General features: G+C 56.8%; 1 protein-coding gene across 1 annotated transcript in view; it reads left to right on the forward strand.

The window, feature by feature from the left end:
• LDB3 (LIM domain binding 3) overlaps window positions 1–24569 on the forward strand; it is a 60545-nt gene that overhangs the window by 5658 nt on the left and 30318 nt on the right. Inside the window, 6 exon segments of the mRNA XM_077746473.1 lie at window positions 6495–6646; window positions 7158–7233; window positions 12737–12759; window positions 13816–14019; window positions 18872–19041; window positions 19550–19586. Of these exon segments, the coding sequence (XP_077602599.1) occupies window positions 6495–6646; window positions 7158–7233; window positions 12737–12759; window positions 13816–14019; window positions 18872–19041; window positions 19550–19586 (662 nt within the window).

A 24569-nucleotide genomic window follows, 5' to 3' on the forward strand; every position in this document is an offset into this window, starting at 1 on the left:
AGGAAGGCCGGGCTTTCTGAGTGATGTTGGTGAGGCCCCGCTGGGGAGCTCAGTTCCCTGGGTCTCCATCCCTCTCTGCACGATGCCCCATCATCCAGGGACTGTCCATGATTGCAAAGACCCCCCCACCCCACCATGCGAGGCCCTCACATTCCAGAACACTCCTTCTCCACCTCTTTGGAGCCGGGAAACGCCTCTACCCAGGACCCATCCCAAGAGGCACGAAGTGGACTTTACCATGCCCCAGTGTTGTCTGAAGTCCACTGAGAATGAACCCAGGACCAGCAGCACAGAAGTGTGGGAAAAGAGAAGAAGAGGGAGACTCAGAGGGCTCTGCAGGGAAGGGTGTGGTCAGCAAGAGAGGGGACCAGTGACTCCTCGTTTTAGGTACAGGGAGGTCACTTGCATGTGTGGAGTGGTGGGGGCCCATGCCAAATGGCTGGGTGTGAGAGGGATGGGAGACAGTCAGAGGCAGGACCTGCTGGTCATTCTTGGAGAAGCCTGGAGGTGAAGGAAAGGAGAGAGACATGACAGGAGCCAGTCAGAGCAGCTAAGGCAGGGAGAGCCTTTGTTTAAAAAGACTTAATTTTTTTAAAATGCTTATTTATTTTTGAGAGAGAGAGAGACAGAGTGCAAGTGGGGGAGGGGCAGAGAGACAGGGAGACAGAGTCCAAAGCGGCCTCCAGGCTCTGAGCTGTCAGCGCAAAGCCTGACATGGAGCTCAAGCCCATAAGCCTCGAGATCATGACCTGAGCCGAAGGCGGATGCTTAACCAACTGAGCCACCCAAGTGCCCCTAAAAGACTTCATTTAAAAAATATATTTATTTATTTATTTTGAGAGAGCACGCAGGCAGGGTGGGGAGCAAAGAAGGAGGGAGAGAGAGAGAATCCCAAGCAGGCCCTAGAGCCAGACACGGGGCTCATGAACCGTGAGATCATGACCTGAGCCGAAATCAAGAGTCGGACACGTAACCGATTAAGCCACTCACATGCCTCAAAAGACTTAATTTTTAAAAAATGTCATTTATTATTTTTGAGAGAGAGAGAGAGAGAGAGAGACAGAGACAGAGCACAAGCGGGGGAGGGGCAGAGAGTGAGGGAGACACGGAATCCAGGCAGGCTCCAGACTCTGAGCTGTCAGCCTAGAGTCCGACATGGGGTTCGAACTCACAAACTGGAAGATCGTGACCTGAGCTGAAGTCGGACACTTAACCGACTGAGCCACCCAGGCACCCAAAGACTTAATTTTTTAAGAGCAGTTTTAGGTTCGCAGCAAAATTTAGGGGAAGGTACAGAGTATTCCCACATACCCCCAGCCCCACACATGCATAGCACCCCTGCCCCCGTTACCAATATCCTGGCAGTGTGACACATTTACTACAAAGGATAAACCTATACTGGCACATCATTATCACCCAGAGTCCATAGCTGACCTCTGGATTCACTCTTGGTGTTGTCCATTCTATGGGTTTGGACCAGGGTATAATGACATGGATCCACCATGTAGTAGCATAGAAAATATTTTCACTGCCCTAAAGATCTGTACAAGGAGAGGCTTTTTGAGCATAGACAAGAGCAAGGGTGCAGTTGGAGAGTGGGGCCATGGGGAGACAGAAGGTTCCGGCGAGAGGATGAGGGATGGAGCAATGCCCCAGGGGAGGCCAGATGGGAAGGGAGCAGAGCATGGCATGACGGTAATTTGATCACATAATGTTAAATGCACTTCGGGTTCCATGGGAAATCTCTTGGGGTGGTCAGCCTGGGTGGGTCGGGAGGAGATGCTGGAAGTTGCACAGTCCACAGCATCTGCTACATACCCGTGCCCCACTCCCCCAGCCCCTGCCACACCTACACTGGCAGATCCAGAGGGGAAGGGAGGCAGGCGCCTGTCTGGTTTTGAGCACTGAGCATGATGGCTGGGAACGTCTGCAGAGCCCAGCTACCCTCTCTGCTGCCAGGGAGCTAGGGAAATAAAAGCCTGCGTGTATGCACCCGAGCCCTGGCCGGCGTCTTGCTTCCCCGGGACCATGGACAGAACTCCCTTCTCTTCCAGCTGATGCTCAGGCCCCTCTAGGGACAGCAGGCTGGCTCAGGACTGGTCATTTGGGGCTGGCCCCTCACACCCCACTCTCTGCCAGCCCCAGATCTTGTTTCCCTGTGGAGCCAGGGAGGCAACTGCCCAGCCTCCACCCCTCTGGCACCCTCGGGGGACAGGGGCTAGAGGCCAGCCCCTGTACCCCCTCCATTGGGAGCTTCCCTGAAACTGTCTCAGCTCTGCACCTCCTTACAGGGTAACCTATTTAAAATATTTTTATGTCTATTTATTTTTGAGACAGAGAGAGTCAGAACATGAGTGGGGGAGGGGCGGAGAGAGAGACACACACAGAATCCAAAGCAAGCTCCAGGCTCCAAGCTGTCAGCACAAAGCCCGACTCGGGGCTCGAACTCACAAGCTGTGAGATTACGACCTAAGCTGAAGTTGGGCGTTTAACCAACTGAGCCACCCAGGCGCCCCTACAGAATAACCTCTTTAAAAATGTAATCCTCACAGCAATCTTGGAAGAAGGGCATTATTTCTATCTTTACACAGAGGGCGTAAAGGCTGCCCTGTACCCTCAGGTCTGGCTCAGACCAGCATCTGTGCTCTCTGCTTTACGGCCTTCCCTCAAGGCACCCACGGTTGCAGAGGCCACAGTTGCTCCCTGGCATCAGCTAGTCCTCTCTCGGGTGCCCTAAACCACAGCCCAGCATTCTCCTGTTGAGGTGAGCCTGGGGCAATCTCGGCCCCCAAACACCTAAAGCCTGTCCTAAGGAGCTTTTGAGCCAGGAAGAGCTCCGGGAGCTCTGCCCACACCTGGGCCCTTACTTGCGAGGTGGCTGATGATTGGGGAAGATTGAAAAAGCAGAATGGGAATGAAACGGGTGTTATGAAGAGTTTTTCAAATGCTCAAAAGAGGATAGAAAGACTTCAAAGGAAAAAAAAATCCCCCAAGAGTGTAGTGGCTTTGGGTCCTTGGTGGGCAAGGATCATGGAGAGAGAGGCAGAGAGACAGACCAGAGATACACAGGGCACACCTCGCCTGGACTGCAAGCTTCTCCAGCCCTGGGCTCCGGGCAAGGGTCCCGGGGGGGCCCCACCCTTCTGCAGGGCAGGCTGCTCCTGAGAAGGGCATGGGGACATGATGGGCCTTGGGCAGAGCAGGGGGTGACTTCCTTAGGGTCCCTGTCTCCTCTCGAGGGCCCTGGGCAGAGCCAGAAGATCGCCATCTAGAAGAGAATTACAGCACCTCCACCCCCTTAGCCCCAGGGGTCATGGGCCGGACTCAGGGCAGCCACAAGCCAGGCCAGCTGAGCCCTGACAGGCAGACACAGGTGCAGGAAGAGAGGCGCCAGGGCAGGCAGGAGCCAGCCCGGCACTCCCCGTAGGAAGCTTGGCTACTGACCAGGCCCTGGGGAGGCTGAGCACTTCCCAGGGAACAAGGATCCCCTCAGTCTATACCTGAGGACGATGGGGAGCCAGGCAGGGCAGTAGGGAGGTATGGTTACCCCACGCCTGAGGGTGACAGATGTCCCGAGGGCAGCTCCAAAGGGAGGGCATTCCAGATAATCCTCTGGCTTGTCCTGGCTGATCTGGCCCCAGCAGCTCTTGGATGTCATTCTGGTGTCCTTGCTCACACTGTCATCCATGATCTTCTGGACACAGCTCCAGTCCTCTCTGGCAGGTATCCCCTCCACAGGCATGTCCCTCTGTCTCGGGGTCTGCAGAGGCCTCACCTGGGAGCTCCTTGCTGCAGAGCAATGGCCCCCTTCTCTGTAGATGGTGAGAAGCATCTGCGGGAGCCCTGGTTGGGGGGGTGTCTTGCTGTAGGGGAGCTCTGGTGTGGGGGGCAGCCCTGGTGAGGGGTGTTCTATGGTATGGGAGCCCTAGCGTGGGGTGTCCTGCTGAGGGGAGCCCTGTGGGCAGGCTGCTAGGACAGCAGAGGCTTTGTGCAGTTCACCCCGAATGGAGGCACTCTGGAACCTGCCATGTTCTCTGCAATGCTTCCAAACGAAGATGGACTGACTGATGGACAGGGGTACTGACATGTGACACAGCAACTTGAACAAATACTAAGGTAGAACCTCAGTAGTGGGTACGGGGGTGCTCACTATAGAGTGCTTCAGATGTCTACAATGAAGTGCAGGGGTAACATTGGTCTGAACATGAAGCCGGAAGGTGTACATGTACGGAAGGTGATTTTCTGCACACGGGCCCAGCTGGGCTACTTAGCTTGCCCTCAGGGGTCCCCTCTCAGCCTAGCAAGTGTTTTCTTTGGCTCTGTTGTTTCTTACCCTTTGTTCAACCCCTTAAATCAAAGGAAACCACACATTCCTGTCATCAGCAGAGGCACCCTGTGGCCATGAATTTCGGGATATGGGGGTGTGTATTTTGGGAAAGCCCAAGTGGTTCCAAGAGACCCCAGTAGGAGGCAGCAGAGCAGGCTGGACCTTGCCAACCAGCTGGCATGGCTTCCTGGCAGTCTGTGGTTGTTTCCCTACTATCCTTGCCTCGTCTCAGCAGATTTGGGGGTGAAGGGAGGCTACCCTGGGCACAGGGTGGCCAGTGTTTAAGAAAGTAGCACAGTGCCTAGGGCTGAAAGGGTGGGTCCACAGCGAGGCCTCACCCGCTCTTCCTGATACCACTAGGTTAGTACACGGGCTTCCTGGCCTGCCCTGTACCGCCCCCTGGGAATGGGCTGGAGGCTGGGGACTGCAGGTGGCCCTGGTTTGGATGAAAGTTCCTTGTGAAGGGCCCCGAGGGCAGGAGGCTTCCATCCGTGTCTGGTGTCTGGGAGCCCAGGGCCTGGCCAGAGGCCCACCCAGACCTGGCACCCAGGGTGTGGGACTTTCCCTAGGTCCTCTCTGGACTCCTTCTAGGATGGTCCCCCAGGCCGGGGCCAGAAAGTAGCTTCTGCCAGCATTAGAAGCCAGCCTTGTCCCTGGGGTGTAGACAGGAAAGTAACTGGGGTGTGCCCAGAGAAGCCAGGACAGAGAGCTGGCTGGTGGGCATGTTGTGGAAGAAAAGCCAAGGGACAACTTGGTGGGGGTGGCTCCCAGAGGCTCTGCTTTCCTATGACATCCCTGGGGATGAGGCCTTTGTAGCATTCTACATGATGCCATGGGGGGGGGGGCGCCACATGATGTCATGGGGGATCAAGTCATAAAGTCATTCTTTGTGTTATCAGTAGAGGGTAGGGCTTGCATGGTATTTCATGTGGTATCATGGGGAGAGGGTAGTTGGGGTAAGGGCAGTCTCCGTGACATTCTATGAGACAGCTTTAGAAGTGGAGCTTCATCACATTGCATCTAATGTCACTAGGGGCCAGCCATCAAGTTATGATAAGTGATATCCCCTAGACCCTCCAGAATTTGCATTTCAAGTGACATCACTGCAGGGGAGAGTACTACCAAATTCAGCGAGCTGTTACTGAGGGCCGGGCAGGCAGAATTTGTCTTTGTGCATGATGTCATTGGGAGTACGGTCTGAGCCATTGTGACATCCCACGTGATGTCTCTGGGAGTGTAGCCTTCCTAACATTGGATGGGGTATTCTTGGCATGCAGCAGCCATAGCATTCTGTGCGATCACACTGTGGGGGGTAGGGTCCCCAGACTCTAACATTCTGTGATGTCATAAGTGTGCAGGATTTGGGACTTGGGCCCCACACCTGCACCCCCACTTCTGGAAGTGTGAAGTCAACCACAGAGCACTGAACCCTGCCCCATGTCCCAGATGACCTTCCTTCCCCAGGCTGAGATGATGGCTTCCCCAGTCTCTGGCTACCTGCCACAGTAGCCCTTCCCTGGGATGCTTTTGCAAGGGTACATTTGTCCTGCCTCCTCACCTGGCAGAGTCTCTGGGGTGATGCTCAATCTTAGCTCTTACATATTCCCTCTCTCCTGGAGCCTGCAAAGTGCTCCATGGGTTTTGAAGGTGCAGATGTTACAGTAAGCTACCTGTTGTAACAAACAGCCCCCAAATCTCAATGGCTTAGAATAACAGAAGTTTATTTCTGTTTCTGCAACTTCTGATACAGTACTTCTTAATCATCTCTCCTCTCAGCAGTGACTCTAGGACTCAGGTCCCTCCCTTAGTGGCTCAGCTGTCTTCTTCTGGGTCTTCTGCATCCAGTCAGTTGACAATCAGAGAGAGTGCAGGATGGCAAGGATGGTTGGTAGAGGCAGGCCTGGAAGGGGCGCGCATTGCTTCCACCCACATTCCCGAAGCCTGAGCTAGTATCATGTTTGCATTCAGACACAGAGCACCAGGAAACGAGGTGGCTGTGGGCCAGGAAGAGGAGTCAGGCTTGGTGGGCAGCGGGTGCTGGTCATAGTTAATCAGAGAGGAAATGGCGAGCCTCTACTGCATGATCCCAGGCGACTCTTCCCCGAGGACAGGCCCACCCTCAGGCCCACCCTTGGTATGCTCACCCCACCATCTGTCATTTTCTCAGATCACACCGGGCAGCAAGGCCGCCCAATCCCAGCTTAGCCAGGGCGACCTCGTGGTGGCCATTGACGGCGTCAACACAGACACCATGACCCACCTGGAAGCCCAGAACAAGATCAAGTCTGCCAGCTACAACCTGAGTCTCACGCTGCAGAAGTAGGTGGGAGCTCTCCAGAGCAGGGGTGGAGCCTGGGGTGTGGGCATCAGGGGCTTGAGACAGAGGGGCTGTCTGACAGCAGTAGTGTGGGCCCAGCCTGTGCTACAGGACTGCACAGGAAAGCAAGGACAGCCTCTGGACCAGAAGGACAGGCCCAAGCCACCATCAAACACCTGCCACATCTGTAGCTCACTTTACAGATGAGGCTTGGGGGTGCGGTGGCCACACTGCTGTCAGTGTTTGGCCAGTCAGGCCTGAAAGCCAGGGTCTTCCCTGCCTCTTCTTCACCCCAGATGGCCTCCCAAGGACCTAACATGGGTACAGAGTGCCTGAGGACCATGACTTCTCCAACTTGGCGGGGCCCAGTACCTTCCTGGGGTCGCCCAGTTTGTGGGGTGGACAGTGGGCCTCGGGCTCTCTGGTGCTCTCCTGTCCCCAGCCCTGCCCTGGGAGGGACCCCTGGTCCTAGCAGCAGATGTCTTCACTTGGTCCCCTTTCTGGTTTCTCCAGGTCGAAGCGCCCCATCCCCATCTCCACAACAGCGCCCCCGGTCCAGTCGCCTCTGCCGGTGATCCCGCACCAGAAGGTAGGTGCTGACTGTTGGTGGCAGGCCCTGCTCTCCGCTGTGGTCCCCCTGGGTGGAGCCCCTGATCTGCCCGCCTGACCCTTGCCCAAGGAGGGCAAGATGGTAGGATGGGCCCTGCCCCACCGCTGCCCCTGCCATGGCTGGCCCTGAGGGAGGTGGGGCAGGCCTCCAGGGAGGGGCATCCAAGCCCCCATGAAATACCAAGACACCGAGTGTCGGGGCCCCGGATCTCGTGGCTGGGCTGGTGGGAAGCCAGCTTAGGAAGTGGTGTTTTCAGGAGAGGGATCGTCCTCCCCGCCAAGTGGGGACAAGTATCTGGAAGGCTTGACCCCTCATTCTCCTGAGGGTGCTGGGAGAAGGGTGGCCGGGGCATGAACGCTCGGGGCCCCCCAGTTTGAGCCAGCCACCCCAGGCGTGGAGGAGCCTGCTGCTCCTCAGAGCTTCTCCTCTGACATAGGATCTCGCCTTTTGGTTTCCACTTCCTCTCCTGACTGCACGTCCCATTAGCCCACTCAGAAGTGCTGGGAGTAGCCAAGCAGTGGGTGCAAGGTGGGCACATCTCACCACCGTGCCTGCTACCCCTTCCCAGCTCCCTCCAAGCAACTCAACCCCTTGGGACCAAGGGGCTTGGCCCAGAGTATGAGAGGCCCGCCTCACCCCTCCTGCAGGGACCCACTCCCCACCCATCCCTGCATGACCTCAGACTGACCCCTGTCTGTCCAGTGAGGCAGAGCGGATGATAGGCAGTTGGGGGAGGGGACAGGAAGAGGCTGACCCGGGGTTTGGGGCGGGTGACAGGTTGGGGAAGTGAGCAGAAGGCTGCTTGGGCAAAGTGGCAGAGGTGGACTGTTGGAACCAAATGTCAGCCCCCCGATGCCCTCCTGCACCTCTACTCTGCCCGTCTGCCGCCGGCCCCGGGGGCCCTCTCACTGGCCATGTGGGGGCATCTCAATAGGGGGTCAATGGAGCAGAGGCCGGGCTGTGTCCACCAGGCACTTCCACTCAGGGGAGTGGGGAGCAGACATAGGATGGAGGGGGTTCCCCCAATCACCGGAGATGCCCCCCCTTTTTCCTCCAGCCCTGTAAGCAGGCTGGCTTGGCCTGGCTTTCTGTGAGGGGCTTGCACTTTGCCCAAGTGGATGTTAGCCTCAGGGCCAGGGACCATATGCCTCCCTCCCTCCCCTCCATCAAACGCTTCCCTTTCAGGAGCCTGGCCTGTCCCCTTCTGGGCTCGGTGCAGCGGGCTGCAGGCTGCGGGGTGGCAGGCTGCTGGGTGCTCGCACTAACACCTCTGTTTCAGGTCCATGCGGACACACTGGGACACGCGTGGCCTCTAACTGCTCTCTTCTCTCTCCCCTGCATGGCGCTGCCCTGTGCCAGGACCCTGCTCGGGACTCGAACGGCAGCCTGGCGGCACTCAGCCCCAACCCCGAGGCGAGGGCCAGCCTGGGCACCCCGGGCACCCCGGAGCTCAGGCAGACCTTTAGCTCCTCCTTCTCCCAGACCTCCGTCTTCTCCTCACACACAGAGGCCTCTGACCCCAGCCCTCCGTGGGGCAGCCCGCGGGCCAAGGCCAGCCTGGAGGGAGCTCCGGACTCACCCAGCCCGAGAGTCCCGCAGGGCCCGAGCCAGCCAAGGCAGTATAACAACCCCATTGGCCTGTACTCGGCAGAGACCCTGAGGGAGATGGCTCAGATGTATCAGATGAGCCTCCGAGGGAAGGCCTCAGGTGCTGGACTCCCAGGAGGGTAGGTAACCGGTGCGCAGCTCTCTGCTGGTGGTCTGGGGCCACCACCGGGGTCCTCAGTGCTCACAGAGGCCTGGCCGGGCGGTTGGAGTGAGGAGCTGGCCTCAATCAGCTCATGAGGGCAGCTCGAGCTGAGAGCAATACAAGCAATAACGCTACTGGTATGTTTGCCATGAGCCAGCTGTGTCATTGCTTTGCACAGCCTGGGGTGACATGTTAGATCCTGCAGAGGGGGAAACCGAGGCTCAGAGAAGGCTAAGCTGAGATCCAGCTGTCCAGCTGCTAAGTGGCTGAGCAAGGCCTGAATGTGAGACGCTGACTCCCAAAAAACTTTCACACCAGCCCGTCCCCCAGGACAAGATGAAGCCTGCTGCCTCTAGGAACTCTGGGGCAAGCCTCAGGCTGGTCCCCCCAGGGAGTCCTGAGGCAGGAGCAGGGAAGAATTGCAGAGGAGGGAAGGCAGGTTCCTTAGGGCCGGGAGTGGTCTGGGCAGGCTGCCTGGAGGAGGGAGCACTTGAGCTGGGTGCAGAAGATTCAGCAATGGAGTGAGTGACAGGGACTTGTAGGACTGACCCTCAATAGAACAAGGCAAGGAAGCAGGACCCGGAGGAGAAAGGGGCTGCACAGGATGGTAGTCTACTCCCTACCCACTGAGCTCTAGCTAGTGGGCCCTGCAAGTGTAGACGCTAAAAGAACCTATGGTTGGGGTGGACATTCTTGAGGGGCTGAGGGGAGGGAGGCCCAAGCTGAGCACGCTCTAGCTTCTAAGCCCTTCAGGCTTATCGTAGCTCATTCTAACTTTGCGGTGCGATAGGTATAATTATCTTCTCCTGCCCTAGAGGCAGAGCAGGCCAAGGCAAGGCAATGTGGCTCAGTGGTTAGGGGGTCAGGGCTCCTCTGTACATGGACACGAGGCTGTCTATGCCTCAGGATTACTGGGAGGGTGGGAAGAGACCCCACACACGCAGAACTGAGCTCTGTTCTGGCGCACTTGCTGTGTGCTACCTGGTTCACGCGGCTGATGCCCTGAGTCAGAATCAGAACCCAGGTCCATCTGACCCACACCCATGCCCTCCCTCTGCTCTTGAAGGTACCTGTGCCCCATGAGTTCACTGCTCCCCTGCGGGTTCCCAGTTTCCCCACACCCATCAGCTCTTCCTGGGATCCTGGGTGAAGCTGGCCTTGGACATCCCACAGGCCGGGCTCCTGGATCCTGGCTTCCTTAGACCAAACTGGCAAAGCCATAAACCCCTGGGCATTTTCCAGCAAGGAGCTTGAGAAAACTCAAGAAATGGCAGAGTAGAAATGACCTCCTTCTGCCTTGGATAGGCCGGTAGCTTTTTCTGGTCTTCTCTGGGACTGCCCCCTGGCAGGGAAGTCAGCCTCTGATAGATTGAGACCTCCACAAAGCCCACCTTCAGTGACAGTAAGATCTCTCCTTATGGAGCCCTCACTCTGGACTTGGGGCCCTATAACAGTCTTGTGCTTTATGTAACACACCCTCTCAGCAACTTCAGAGCTGGGCATCGCTTTCCCCATTTTATTCGCTGGGAAATATAAGCTCAGGGTGAGTGATTTGCTGAAGGTCACACACAGCTCATGAGTGGCAGATGGGGCTGGTACCAGGTCAGCTTGACTCCTGGTGGTAGGGACCTGACGACCTGCCCGGGAAAGTCAAAGGCCAGCCCCACCCCTGCTTCTCATGGCTCCAGAGGTGCTTTTGCGTTGGTGCAGAACTTGACAAGTGTTAAATTATTACTTGAGCAGTAGGTCAATGGTTTCTCCAAGGGGAGAAGGAGTGCAGTGTTTCATCCACAGTAGAGGCTGACACCGTGGTCCTCGGGCAGTGCTGGCTGGAAGGGTGGAGTCCCTGACCTGTGCTAGCCAAGCCAGCCCTCGATGGGTTGAGGCCGCCACCTCTGCTAAATGTCTGAGTGCTCGAAAGCGACAGGGTTGGCGAATGCTAATCCTCACATCCATCCGTTGCACACCAAACCCGTGCTGAGGGCTTTACACACAGGATTCTGTATAATCCACACAGCTCGCCCATATGGGGGGCACCACCATCTCAATTTGTGACTGAGGACGCTGAGGCGGAGGCGGGTGGGAACCATGTAGAGTCACAGTGCTAAGAAGATGCAGGGTCAGGATTTGAACTCTGTCCTGCCTGGCTCCAAAAGGAGGCTCCTTCCCCTCCCCCCTGGGCAGCTTGCGATGTGATTCCTTGGCAGCTTGAATCCTCTCGGGAGGAGTGGAGAGAACAAATAGGGGTGCAAGGGCAGCTGGGCCGGGCCGGAGCATCCCTGCAGCCCCCCCCTTCTCATCCTCTGTGAGCCGGCACTGAAGGGCAGTATCCCCCAAGTCACTAAGTACAAGGGCCCCCGGGCAGGCCTTACATCTTTGACTTATTCTCCCCAACACCTGGGTGCTGGCTCCTCTCTGAGCCGTCTGCTGCAGTCCTCTCAACCTCCAAGTCTTCAGGCGGAAGCAAAGCAGGGGGCAGGAGTCAATGCCAAAGAAGGTGCTGGCTGCCAGGTGCGGGAACAGGGAAGGGCAGAGGCAGCAACCGCCTCCCCCCGCTCAGGCCAACACTGCCCTCTGCAGGGGACACTGGGCTGGACAGGGCAAGAGCTGACCCTGCAGCTGTCGGCACTGGCCAGAAATGGAGAAGGGACAGAAGACCTTTCCTAATATAGCTCAGCTGGCCGCTATTTGAGGCTAGAGGACAGAGGGAATTTTATCAGCTCTGAGACAGTGCAGGGCCTGGGGCCAGAGGCCCCCTGGCTTTGGCCTGCTTCCCCTCAGTGGTGGCCAAGGAATGACCGGGGTCAGGCAAGTTGGGGCCCAGGCTCTCACAGCCAGAGCTGAGAATGGCCAGATCTGGGATGGTGGCAGCATTTGGGGGCCACCTTCTGCACTCTTTCCCCTCTGTGACAGGGCCATTGGTGTCTTCAGGGTCTGCCCTGCAAGGGATTTGCATTTAAGGAAACCTAATGCAGGCAACGCCTGCCAGGAGGAGATGAGGCTCCAAGAGGCTCGTTCTGGACAAAAATGAGGGTGGCGTTCATCTTGTGTCCAGGCTGCCTGGGCTGGAGCCCTTCCCGCAATAAGCCTTGGACCTGTGCTTCTCCAGAGCCTCCAGAGCATTCCTCCATCCTCCCTCGGTGACTGTGCACAGGGCCTTTAGGGGCCAGGGCTGCCTGCCCCTCCTCTGGGAGGGAGAGTACATCCCGGGGGGAGTGGTGTGGGTAACCCTGCCGCACTGCCAATCCTGCTCAGGGAACAGAATTCCCAGAGCTGGCCCCCAATAAACAAGGGCAAGTCCAGAGCCACTGTCGGGCCGGGAGGCACGTCCGGCCTTGGCTCTGCCTGGAGCAGTCACAGCTGGTCCTGTCTCCCTCTCCATCTTTGTCTCTTGGGCTCTCCCACCAGGCTGTATGTGGTGGAGTCACATACACAGTACGTGAGCACCCACGAAGATGGACTAGAAAACCCTTACAAAACACAGCTTCGGGGGCTGTGAACCAACTGAGGGGGAGGCACTGCCATCAGCACCTCTGACCCAGACAGAGGCCGTGACCTTGACTCTGAGCTCTGCCCCCTCTCCTTGGCACTCTCCTCACCCAGTGCCAGTCAGGGCTGGTGCCGCCTCCACAACGGCTGGTCTGAGGATGGTCCCGGCGCTCAGGCCCCCACCCCCCCGGCTGGACCTCACTCTCATAGCCCTGTCTTCTTTGCTCTTTCTCTCCTCCCCAGGTGGTAGCCAACTCTCCAGCCAAGTTAGTATCAAAGGAAAGCATGTGCGTGCGCTTGTGTGCCTATCCTCGCATGCGACCGTGTGTCTGTTAGTCTGGACGGCGTGCGCCTGCGTCAGCATGGGTACATGCGTGTGCATGTGTGAGTGGGGGTGCATTCGCGTCCCTGAGCGAGCCTGCATGCGTGTGGAGCTGCAGGTGTGGAGTGGAGGCCTTGGGGAGGTGTGCCAGGGCTCTGTCTGATGCGCCCTTTCCATTCCCCATTTCCTGCTACAGCTGTGTAAGACCAGCAGGCCGGCTCAGGGGGGCGGTGGGTGGAGCGCGTGCCGAGCTCGTGCTGGGTTCCACGTGAACCTGAAGACATTGCTGTCCTGGAGGGACCCTGCAGAAGGGCTGCGCCTGACCTTCTTTGCCCCAGGAGGGCACTCATCTGTTAGAGGGGAAAGTCCCGCTTGGCAGAGACGGGCGGCCACACAGCTAGTTGGACTAGAGGGGGACTCAACAGCCTGAGTCCTGCTCCAAGGAAGAAACACTTGCACTGAAGCATCTGGAGGAGAGAGCCCCGGGCAACCGGGCAACCGAGAGGGTAGCCAGCAGGATGAGCCTCTTCGTGGAGGAACCTGACTCACAGTCCCCATGGGTGCGCAGTGGGGCTGCTTTTCGCCTTTGGGGCATTCTGGACTCTGCTTGGGCTGCCGCTGCCTCTCACGCGTGGCCCAGCTCCTGTCCCCTGCCCCCAGTCCTTTTTGTCTCTGCTTCCATGCTGGTGTGGTGAGAGAGCTTTCAATGCCTGGCGCCCCCTGCTGACCCTGAGATGCAGCTCCCGGGATCTGGGAAAGCCAAAATGGGCAAGGAAAACCTTCTGCAAAGGGCTTTGGAGGAGGGTGCTGAGGATTTCCCCGACCAGATCCAGCTGTCCACAGTTCAGGGGACTTGGGCAACTTACCTGGGATCAGGCCTTGGGAGGTCTCTCCAGCACCAGCCCTCACCTTGACCCCCTGTGTAACACCACCTGTTGCCCTTTTCTCCTTCCACCTCTCTTCCTCTTCTTCCTCTGCTCCCCATGCTGCCGTCCCCCAGTGCTGACTACCAGGAACGGTTCAACCCCGGTGCCTTGAAGGACTCTGCCCTGTCCACCCACAAGCCCATTGAGGTGAAGGGGCTGGGTGGCAAGGCCACCATCATCCATGCGCAGTACAACACACCCATCAGCATGTACTCCCAGGATGCCATCATGGACGCCATCGCTGGGCAAGCCCAGGCCCAGGGCAGTGACTTCAGTGGGTAAGCGCCTTCCCTCCACAGTCACTCATCGTTCACCGCCTACACCACTGGCTGGACCTCCTACTTGTGGAGGCCAAGGTACCAGCCTGCTGGGAGCCATCAGAGACTTTAGGCATCGGGACCAGTTTTCCTCCCTCGCCTTGGGCCCCTCAGGGCAAGGCCGTTGGAGGGAACCAGCCTTTGCCAGGGACCTTCCAGAACACGGTGTTCTCTCTTCAGAATCAGTCTCACAGTCAGCTTTAGAAGGGTGGAGGATTGAAGAATATGGTGGTGGCTCCAAGTGCTTTTCACAGCCTCTGCATTTTCCCGGGCTCCACGGAGGGGGGGGGGGGGGGGGGGTTGNCACATTCTGGATAAACCAGTCTTCTTACAAACTAAGCCATTCTTTGGGGGAAGTTGCTGCGTTCTTCCAAGGATGAGAGCAATGCAAATACGTGACCAGGTTTCCTGCTTGGGAGGGGCCTCTGGACCAACCATCCCAAGGGCTGTTGGCACTCAGCCCTGCTGCAGAGCCTGGGAAGCACCCAGGACTCGGCGTCCCCTCCCCCTGTTTGCTCCAGGAAAGCCCGGTCTCAGGGCAATGGGATTTAGGATGTCCTTGGTTCCTGGAATTTGCCTGTTAGCAATGGTTGAGGAACTTGAGTGTTGAACAGGGAAAGAGTTGGCTGAAAATCATTTGTGGAAAAAACTAATAGTGCAAATATTAATAGGAAAGTCTCTCTTTCTTTCTCTGTCTCTCTTAGTCTCTCTACTCCCTGTATCTGTCTTTTCCTGTGTGTGTGTTTCTCTGTCTCTTTATCTCTGCCTTCCTCTCTGTCTCTGTTTCTTTCTCTCTCTCTTTCTGCTCCCGGTCTGTCTGTCTGTCTACTCTCTCAGTCTGTCTTGGTCTCTCTCTCTCTCCTTTTCTCTCTCTCTCTGACACACACATACACACACACACACACACACACACACTGTTTTCTCTTTGAGAATATCATTGCTGTTGACTTTGAGAATTGAATGATTATCTCTTTGGGCGACGTCTTATCCCTGAGTCGGGATCTCAAGCAACTCAAGGCAAGAAATCTTAAAATGATGGTTGTACTTTTTCCCGAAGTTAGGAAAAACAGATGTTGTAAGAGGGATTCAGTGGTTTAAAAGTCCCAGATAACTCCTGTAGTGTTTAGTCTTTGCAGAACCCAACCCTTGTGGCCATGACATACATGTCACATGCAGGTTATACGGGGCAGGCTCCAGGGGCCAAAGGATGGAATGTTGTGTGGATTTCGCGCCTCTCCTCTCGGGCACACAGTGCTTCCTTTGGGCCACCAGGGGGCAGAGGTTCCTTGCCCTGAGCCTCAAACCTGCCAGGCTCAGAGCTGTAGCTCTTTCGCACAACTCTGTACAGTGTTAATTTATTTAATCCCACCGTTCAAAGCAGAAAATATGACCGTGCACATTTAGAAACACAACCATTAGCTCATATGTACCCAGGAAAACAAGGCTGCCTGACTAAGCCAAAAAGTTAACGGGGATTTCCTGTTAACATTTGTTTGCCATGTGTGCCCTTGCTGTGCTCCTAAAAGTGGTAACATCGCCAACGTCGCCAAAGGGACGTTCAGTGGAAAATGATGGCAGAACTGCTCTTCACTAACTTTATATCTTCCACACCTCGGGAAAAGACGGCTCTCGTTTGGTTTTACCGCTAGGGCACCGGTGATTTATTTTAACGTGATGCACCATTGATCTAATCTAGGCTTCTCAGAGTACCTCTCCCATCCTCCTCCCGTCCCCTCCCCTTCCCTCCCCACCCCTCCCCCTGAGTGCCTGGGAAGCAATGTGCTTTCCCCTTCCTTCTAACTTGGCCTTGCTGGGCTGGGTGCCAGTGGTAAGAGCTGCCTCTCTGTGCCATGAGGTCTCCGTTTCTGCTGTTAATGGCCATGATTCCTTCCTCACTGACAGTTTTCTTTTTGTCTCTTTCTCTTCCTCCTTTATCCGCCCCACTCCCATAACTCGTTTCTGACTCTAACCCTGCTCCCTTGCGTGCGCGCTGCCCCTCTCCATCCCCTGATGGATACACACTCACTGCTGGGCTTTCTTCTGCTTGGCAGGGCGTCGCCGCTGGCGTAAGTAGACCCCACAGTATCTGTTCCGTCGTCGTCGTCGTCATTGTCGTCGTCTGTCTGGTTGAGGGGTGGTGTGTGGGTTTGGTGGGATATGTCTAAGGACAGTGGTTCTGTCCGTGGTCTTCCTCACACCCACCTCACAGCCAAATGACATGCTTGCAGCCTATACCAGGCAAGTGCTTTCGGGCTGGGCCTCAAATACTGTCACCGTGGACACAGAAATCAAAGTAATGGCATCACACCGCCTCCCCTGCACCCAAGGCTGGAAGTGTATCCTCTGTGCTGTGCTTTGCTGGGGCTCCTTGGAGCCTTTCCTTCCTGTTTGCACTGGGACAGCATAGACCTGAATGTCTGAATGCACACTGGGCCATTATTCAGGGAAGAGGGCAATGAGGGGGCCCTGGGAGGCCATTTCCTAGGATCCTCCCGGGAGGTGGGTCTGGAGGAACCGGCGCCTGTCAGTACCGCCCATGGGAGGTGAAAGACGAGTCAGATTTGGGGGCAGCATACATGGAAGTAAGTGTCCAGAAGTGACCTTGATGTTGTGGTGGTGACCGTGGAATGTTTTTGGTGGCAAGAAGACCATACTGCGAGTGGCTCCAGAGTACCCCAGACCCAGGGTCTCAGGACTGGAGGGCCTATGCATATTCTCCCTGAGCCCTGGAGTCTCAAAAGGAACAGGAATTCCTTCATCTGCCCCCCAATGTCTGTCGCGGCAGCAACACAAGTCCCTGGTCTTCGCACACCATTGTGGGGAGTGGTGCCAACCATGTGAGTCCCAGGGGACTCACTCTTGGGAGTTTTCTTGAGCCCTTGGAGCTGTGGAAGGAACAGGAGAGCGCCTCAAGGGCATGTTCCAGAGAAGTGGCAGCAAACGCCTTCCGTCTGCTTTCTGGACCACAAAGCTGTGTAGCCATGCTCAAGGGCAGGGCCTGGCCTTGGGGCTACACCTTCCCTCTCCCGTGGCAGAATCCACGCTTCATCTTTCCCTTCTGGCAGACCAAGGAGTCCTGGTTATGTGTTCCTGCTGAACCTCTCACCCAGAAGTAGCAGATCCTGCCTCTGTTTCGGGAGCCCTTGGGTCTCCTCCTTATGCCAGAAATGGCCTCTCCCAGTAAGGACCCTCTCTCTCCTCTGCTCCAGGCTCCCCACTGCTGGACCCCAGAGGGATCTGCTGGTCTTCCCCATCTGATCCTAGGCTGCCAGTACCTGTAGTTCTCCAGGGCAGGGCAGAGCCTTTAGGGAAGTCGGGGTGGAGGACTCTGCCCATCTTGGCCACCTTTTATCACCTTCCTCCACCTCTGCTCTCAGAGCATTCTCTGAGCCAGACACTGGAGACCAACCCTGAGAGATCTGGGAAAGTAGGCCAATACTTCCATTCAGCTCCTTGCAGAGAGGCTAGAAGACATGGGCACTGGGGAGGTCCCTCTCCTAGCCAGCTGGCCCTCTGAAGGGTAGGTATAGGCAATCATAGCAGCAGGCAAAGGGGCACTAGACAGAAGAAGTTTGTGAGCTGGGCCATGTTTTGAGGTGTGGAGCGTCTGGGATGTGCAAGGCCCCAGGGGGCAGAAGTGGCCTTTCTGAGCCCACATGACTGCAGTTTGATGGAAAGGACAATGGGTTGGGAGTCAGGAAGCCTGAGTCCTGACTCAACAAAGCCTCTACACCTGGAGCTAGTCGGTCAGCCACTCTGGACCTCAGTTTCAGCATCTGTAAGAGGAGAGCGCTGGGCCACTGGGTCATAGTGTGGAGATCCAGGCTGTGCTAGCTGTGAACTTGTCCCAAGTCCACCCTGATTCCTGGGAGGATAGGTTAGACAGTCAGGACCCTCCAGCTCTTGCTGGCCAGGGTGAGTGGGGACCCTATAACCTACACTGCACTCTGATTCAGGCTAGGAGGCACTGGACCCAAGAGATTCTGCGGTCCATTCTGGCTCTGCTATAGGATTCATTCATTTAAGTTTTGAGCACCTGCTATGTGCCAGACCCTGGGAGTCTGAGGGAAGGTCGCCAGGTCCCCCTCCAAAGGCTGGGCTGCCGTGGAGCAGAGGAAGACTGATCCTCCCTTTAGCTCTTCCCCCAGGTCCCCCAGACCAGACCCAGGCCCCTCCCCCCCCACCNNNCCGCAGGCAGTGCCAGGCCACACATGCCTGAGTTGCCTTGTTTCTCACACTGCCTCTCCACCAAACCTGCCCGTTTTTGCTGAGTGGAAGGCCCCAGTCCACTTTCAGGGCAGTCATGGCATTGGTGGCTCCCTCTTGGGATCCAGAATGTGTGAGGAGGACAAGGAACTGACCCTGAAGAAACCTCTGAGTCCCCTGAATGGCCTGTCGTCACCCTGCCCCAAACTCAGGAGCGGTTCGGGGAGGTTGAAATTATTTCTAAAGACCTATTCTGCTTCCTCTTTCCTTAAAGGAGATCCCGACGGGGGTGGGGGCTGGGATGTGGGTGGCTCTTCAGGCCTGTGTGTGGAGTGAGCCCGGGGTGGGGCAGGGGCTTGCCAAGAAGGATCTGAGAGGAATCACTGCCTCGCTTTGGCCACCCTGAGCACTGAGGACCCAGGCCGAGCCCATGTCTCAGGCTTTCAGATGGCAGTGGGTAAAGGACACGGGGAGTTGAGGGAAGTAGGGGTCACCAACTGGTGCGCAGGGAATGGGGGTACAAGCAGATAAGCCGCGGGGGTGGTGTGGAAGGACAGGAGCAGGGTCCCAGCCTTGCCCTCACTCACGGCCTCTTTCTGCCTTGCAGGAGCCTTCCTATTAAAGACCTTGCAGTGGACAGCGCCTCTCCCGTGTACCAGGCGGTGATTAAGAACCAGAACAAGCCGGAAGACGAGGCTGACGAGTGGGCCCGCCGCTCCTCCAACCTGCAGTCTCGCTCCTTCCGCATCCTGGCCCAGATGACAGGGACGGAATACAGTAAGTGAGGCCGGGGGTGGGGCACGAGAGACGCTGAGGGGCCAGGAGGGCCCTGTCCCACAGTCCTAAGGCCCACAGAAGCCAGGGAGCCAAGCCCCCACCCCACCCCCACCCTTCCGGCCCTTGAAGATAAGTTGGTTTCCACAGAGAGCTAGCGGTGTGCTGAGCCCCTCTGGGCACTCGGGAAGGTTGCTGAATGACATTGGCCTTCTGTCCAGCTCCCTGACTCCAACATTAGACCACACACATGCAGGGGGCTTGTGGCCAAAATGATGGCCCGGAGCTGGGATAAGAGGAACTTACAGGTCTGTCCCTCAACTGTACCTTGTCCTCTGTGTCCCCCTTCACCCCCTGGCCTCTGCCCAGCACACAGCCTTTCCCTGCCACCATTTACAGGCTGGGGGCAGTAATTGTTCCGTCATTGGTGGGGATTCAACGTCCACAGCCCTGGGGGGTTTCTTCCTATATTTCCTGTGATTCCTCCTGATCAGCAATTTTCTACCCACAGTGCAAGATCCTGATGAAGAAGCTTTGCGAAGGTCAAGGTAAGTGCCTGGACTCAGGCTCTGTGGCCTTGTCCCTCCTAACCCAATCCCTCCCCAGGCAGCCCCCGTGTCACGTGAATAATGGAAGGAACCTCTCAAGTTCATGTATTTGGAAGCTCCTGGCCCCTAAAGGGCCCCAGCAGATGCTGGCTTGGGGCCTTCGTCCCAGGTCACTGAGGTAGGTGCCTGGAGCTGTCTCTATCCCCTGGGCCCAGGCTGCAGGAGTAAGGATTCTGGGCTCTCCTGGCTCTGTCCCTGGGCAGGGGCAGGACTGCTTTGGCCTTTGCTGGGCTGTTGAGAATGAGGGCATCTCTCCCTGTGAGGGCACCGGGCCGGCTGCCTTGCCTGCCCCACTCATCTCAGAGCCTGTCCCCTGTGAGTCTGGAGGCTAGGCACTGGGAAGCAGGCTCAGGGAGGGCTGTGCTGGGCATGGGCATCTGACCTCGGGATTCACCTGTCCAGACCTACGCTGACGTATTAGTTCCATAAATTGCTCAAAGCACAATAGCTCTGCTAGGAAGTTCAAGCCTGGGTGTGGGAAGAGGCTTGTGCAAGGCTAAGTGTCTCAGGGCCTGGTCTCCCCAACAGCGGCAGGCCTGGGGCCACAGCCGCTAACCTACCACCTGCATCTTGCCAGGTGCTCATGGGCCTGGGCATGAAGGGGGGCATGCTGCCCTGGAACTCACTGGAACCTGCTAGGGCCTTCCATGGTGAGGCATGGAGCCCCCGAGGATTGTGTTTCCACTTCCGGTGGCAAATGTTGTGCATGCTTTTTTTGGGGAGAGTCTGGCTTGAGCCAGCGTGTCCTTTGGCGACCTCTCTGTACGTGCCTGGGGCTCAGAGGTGCTCTTTTACCTGGGGCCAAGCTTTCTACACTTGCTAACCAGCGTGTCGTGATCCCAGGATCGCGTGGAGAGTGGAGCTCTGGGGTCAGCTCAGAATTGATGTGGATTTTATTTTTGAGCCTCCATTTTTGCCAATCTAAGCTGCTCCCACTCTTTGGCTGGGGCACCCCAGCCTGAAGTGTGGTCCCCCAGGCCTGCTAATGATGGCATGCAGTTCCAGGAACGGTTCTTAACCCTCCAGTGCCTGCAATGTGTGTACACAGAGCCTGAACTGAGATGACGTGTGATTTAGCTCAAAAGTTAGCATCTTGCTATTTTAAGGGTGACTGAGCCGCCAGCGGTCCTGCTCCCGTGCTCAGTGACTCCCTGCGCGCTGATTTTGTTTTTTCCACCTTCCTCCTTGAAGCCACCCACATAGACGTTGCAGGGAGCAATGCAGCTCCAGGTGCTGCGGGGGCTTCTGTAGGGATCTGGAAAGAGGGCCCTACAAGAGGCTCCATCCTGCTTCCTCCCTCAATTATGGGCCCCCACCCTCAGAAAGCGGCTCCCCCCACCTCCCACAGGCACTGCCTTGCTGTCAGCTCTCTGCCCTAGGATCTCTGGCCCTGCGGTGAAGGCTCTGGGCCACCCAATTGCCCAGGGCTGGAGAGGCATACGCCTTCTGCTCCTTTCCCTTTCCCTGACTGTAATTTCTGGAAAGTTGTCCTCAAAGCCTTCCCCCAAATGTCTATTCTCCCCACAGTCATAGGAGGTGGGTGGGCATTTTCATTTCACTGAATTCCAAGCAGCCTGAGGACCTGAGAGTGAGGCTTGTAGTGGGCACTGTGATCCATTTCTGTTTGTGATTAAAATCCGATGCAGTGACCATGGCCACTGGTCCCAGTGAGGGCCCCGGGGCTGCCCAAGTGACCCACTGAGAAGAAGGGATCATGCTTGTCCCCACCCAGGTCCCAGCTGGGCAGGGATCTTGCTCCCCAGGGGGCTGAGCCCCAATCCCACCCTTCCCACGGTCCCAAGTCAGAAGCTGCTCTCCCAGACCCTACTGGCCTATCTTGGTGGCTCAGGGCAGCAGCCTCTTCTTTCTCCCAATTTAGCAGCACTGACAGGAAGGAATCTTAGGGTGTTTCAGGAAGGGTGCCTCCCGAGGGTGGGCTTCACTGCACACCATTTGCACGTAGCTGACTCCCATAGAACTTAAGTCTGCCAACCCTGGGGCCTGGCAGCCTGTCCAAGGTGACAGATAGCTTCTATAGGCTTGTCCGTGTGCAAGGGTGCTTTCTTCTTCCTGTCGCCATGTGGCAGGGAGACAGGCCGGAATGCCACGGTGTCAGGCTGCAGCACGGGTGGCCTCAAACGAGGGCAGGTGGCGGTCTGCGTGTCAGAGGACCCTGCAAACTCTCCCTTCGCCTGTCTCTGCTCCACCTCCCAGGCCTGCTGCCCACCCCCGAACCCTCTAGAGTCCCAGAGCAGTTCAGAGCCCTGCCCTCTTCTTGAGGTCCTGGCTCCTGACACTCAGGGTGTCTTGGGTGCCTGGTAGCTGGTAGCTTCCCTCTGAAGTTCCAGTGCCCACGTGCTGGCCAACCCAAGGCAGAGCCTAATCTCCAGGGACCCTATCCTCACAGGAGAGGCAGGCCGGGTCCCTAAATAGCCCAGGCATCTGCTGTGGACTTGGCTCCCCTCCCGGGAAAGACCCCAGCACCTCAGCACACTCTTTAGGCAGGCTTAGACAGTAGCCTCCTGCCAGCTCTCGCATGGGTGCAGGTAACAGCCTGGCTCCTGGCCTCCATCTAAAGTAGCACTAACCGTGCCTCCATCCCAAAGGCTCCCAAAGCTGAGCCTCTAATCTCAGAGAGGTCATGAAGCTTCCCTCTGACCTGGGGAAGGCACTCCAGGGGTCAGATGGCTCAGAAGGTCGGGTCCACGTCGGGCAGCCCTGACGAGGGTGGGCGTGGGGGCAAGCTTCGCTCTGTCCTTGGCAGGGCTTGAAACTTCAAAGCATGGGGCTCCCGCTGCTTGCATATCACCATCCCAGGGGACCCTGGTGTGTAACCCAGACGTCCCCCGGCCCCCACCTTGTAGCTCCACTGTCTATAAGTGCAGTTTCTGTATTTACCCGACGCTCACCTATGTAAAGAACTCTGCGCCTCTCTGAGACCCCAGATGTCAAGGAACAGAGTTGATTTGAGAGACAAGTTCACGGGAGAGTTGAAGGCGAGGGTTGGAGATAACAAGCGTTTTTGGATTTTTCATTCTGGGCGTTCTACCTAGCAAGTTTGAAAACCACACCTGGAGAAACCAGGACTCTGCCCCCGCCCCCGCCTTGGGTGTCCCTGAGAAGCCCTCGTGGGGTGTCCCAGGACTTCTCATCCGTTCTCTTCTGCCGGCTCCCCTCTCGCCCTGCCCCATCTCTTCCGCCCTCTCCCGGCTCCTCTCTTTGGCAGGTTGTGAATTTACTAACAGCTGCAAGCGAAGCAGGCTCACTGGAGTCTCTGACTCTCAGGGACTGTCACTGAGCACTGATGACAAAGGCTGTGGGCCTGACTGGACAAAGGGTCACACCTGTGTCCTGGGTGGTCTCTATGGGGTGATGGATTGTTGCCATGCATAGTGCTACCAGCAGGGCCGCTGCTTCTTCCTTCCGTCTCTCCCCAGCCTCAGAGAGGCAGGCAGCAGGAGATGCCGGGCAGGCAGATCATAGTTCTGCGGCCGAGTTTCTGTGCGGTGTGAGGCCATTCGCGTGGTGTCTCTGGGCCTTGGTTTCTTCTTTGGTATCAGTAAAGTTTGGTCCCAAACAGTGGTTTTCAACTATGTTGGCAGTGGGTCCATTTTGTCTAACAGCATCCTATACAGAGACACAATATCAGGACTCGAGGCGTTTCGAGGGGGGTCTGCCACGTAATGTAGATGGGGGAAGGGGGCAAGGTATATATGGGAGGGTGCAGGGCTACTGGGGAAATGTAAGACCAGCATTGCCCCATCTCTGGTTTTTAGAGACCTAACGCCGATCTTCCTGGCTTTCATTTGCTGGCAATTCACTTCTCAAGCTACTTATTTTTAGATAATTGCAGATTGGCATGCAGTTGTGAGAAATAATACAGAGAGATCCTACATTTCTTTTATCCCCAAACAGTAACATCTGGCAAAACTATAGTAAAATATCCCAACCAGGCTGTTGACACTGGTATAGCCAAACACAGAATACTTCCATCACCCCAAAGATCTCCCCCTGTTGCCCATTTATAGCCACACCCACCTCCCTACCGTGGGCACCCTCTCCTCAACCTGTGGCGACCACTAATCTGTTATCTGTTCTCCATTTCTATAGTGTATCATTTCAAGAATGTTCTGTATATGGAGTCGTATAGCCTGTGACCTTGTGGGACTGGCTTTTTCCAGGCAGGCCAATTCCCTGGGGATTCATCCAAGTTGTCACGGGTACCATGGGTCATTCATTTGAACCATTCACGGTTCCTCCCATGGTCTGGATGTAGCAATTAATTTTTAAGAGGAGTTTTAAACACTGTCTGAGTTAAACACTGCGTTGGTGGCTAGATGTGGCCCCCGGGCCACCAGTGTGCACCTCTGGTCTGGAGGATGCTAGCGGCCCCTCCAGCCTGGGAGATGTAGGATTCTGGCTGGCATCTGTGGCACTGGCCTGTCCCAGGCACGCCCTCTCCTCCATTTCTATGTCTCCGGCTGCTCCTTGTCCATTTTGTCCTATGCCCTCGGCTTAGCAGACTGTGGGTTGAGTCCCAGAGGCCCTATTGGTGGGAAGTGGTGGCAGGTCCTGGTCCCTATACGTGTACCAGTGGTCTCGTGAGTATGTGTGTGCACATTCGTGCCTGCCTGGCTGTGCTCAGGCCTGGGCAGATGGGGGCAGTGGGTGGAATCTGAAGGCTTCTCTCTGGGGACGGAGAAGGCTTGGCAAAGGCCAGGGAAGCATAGGGAGGTGACAGGTCTGCTCACCGAACCTCAGCATGGGAACAGGCGTTCCTCTTTCTTGATGCCCAGCTTGGGGACAGAGACCGTGCTAGGCCCACCTGCCTATTTGGTTCAGACCCAAGAGCCCACAGCCAAAGCAGCCCTGCCCAGCCCTAACCACATGGGCCAGGGAGAACCCAGTAACCCCCTCCCCCCA

Source organism: Crocuta crocuta, unplaced genomic scaffold, assembly GCF_008692635.1.
Source record: "Crocuta crocuta isolate KB4526 unplaced genomic scaffold, BGI_CrCroc_1.0 scaffold28, whole genome shotgun sequence".
In the NCBI taxonomy this organism is placed as follows: domain Eukaryota; kingdom Metazoa; phylum Chordata; class Mammalia; order Carnivora; family Hyaenidae; genus Crocuta; species Crocuta crocuta.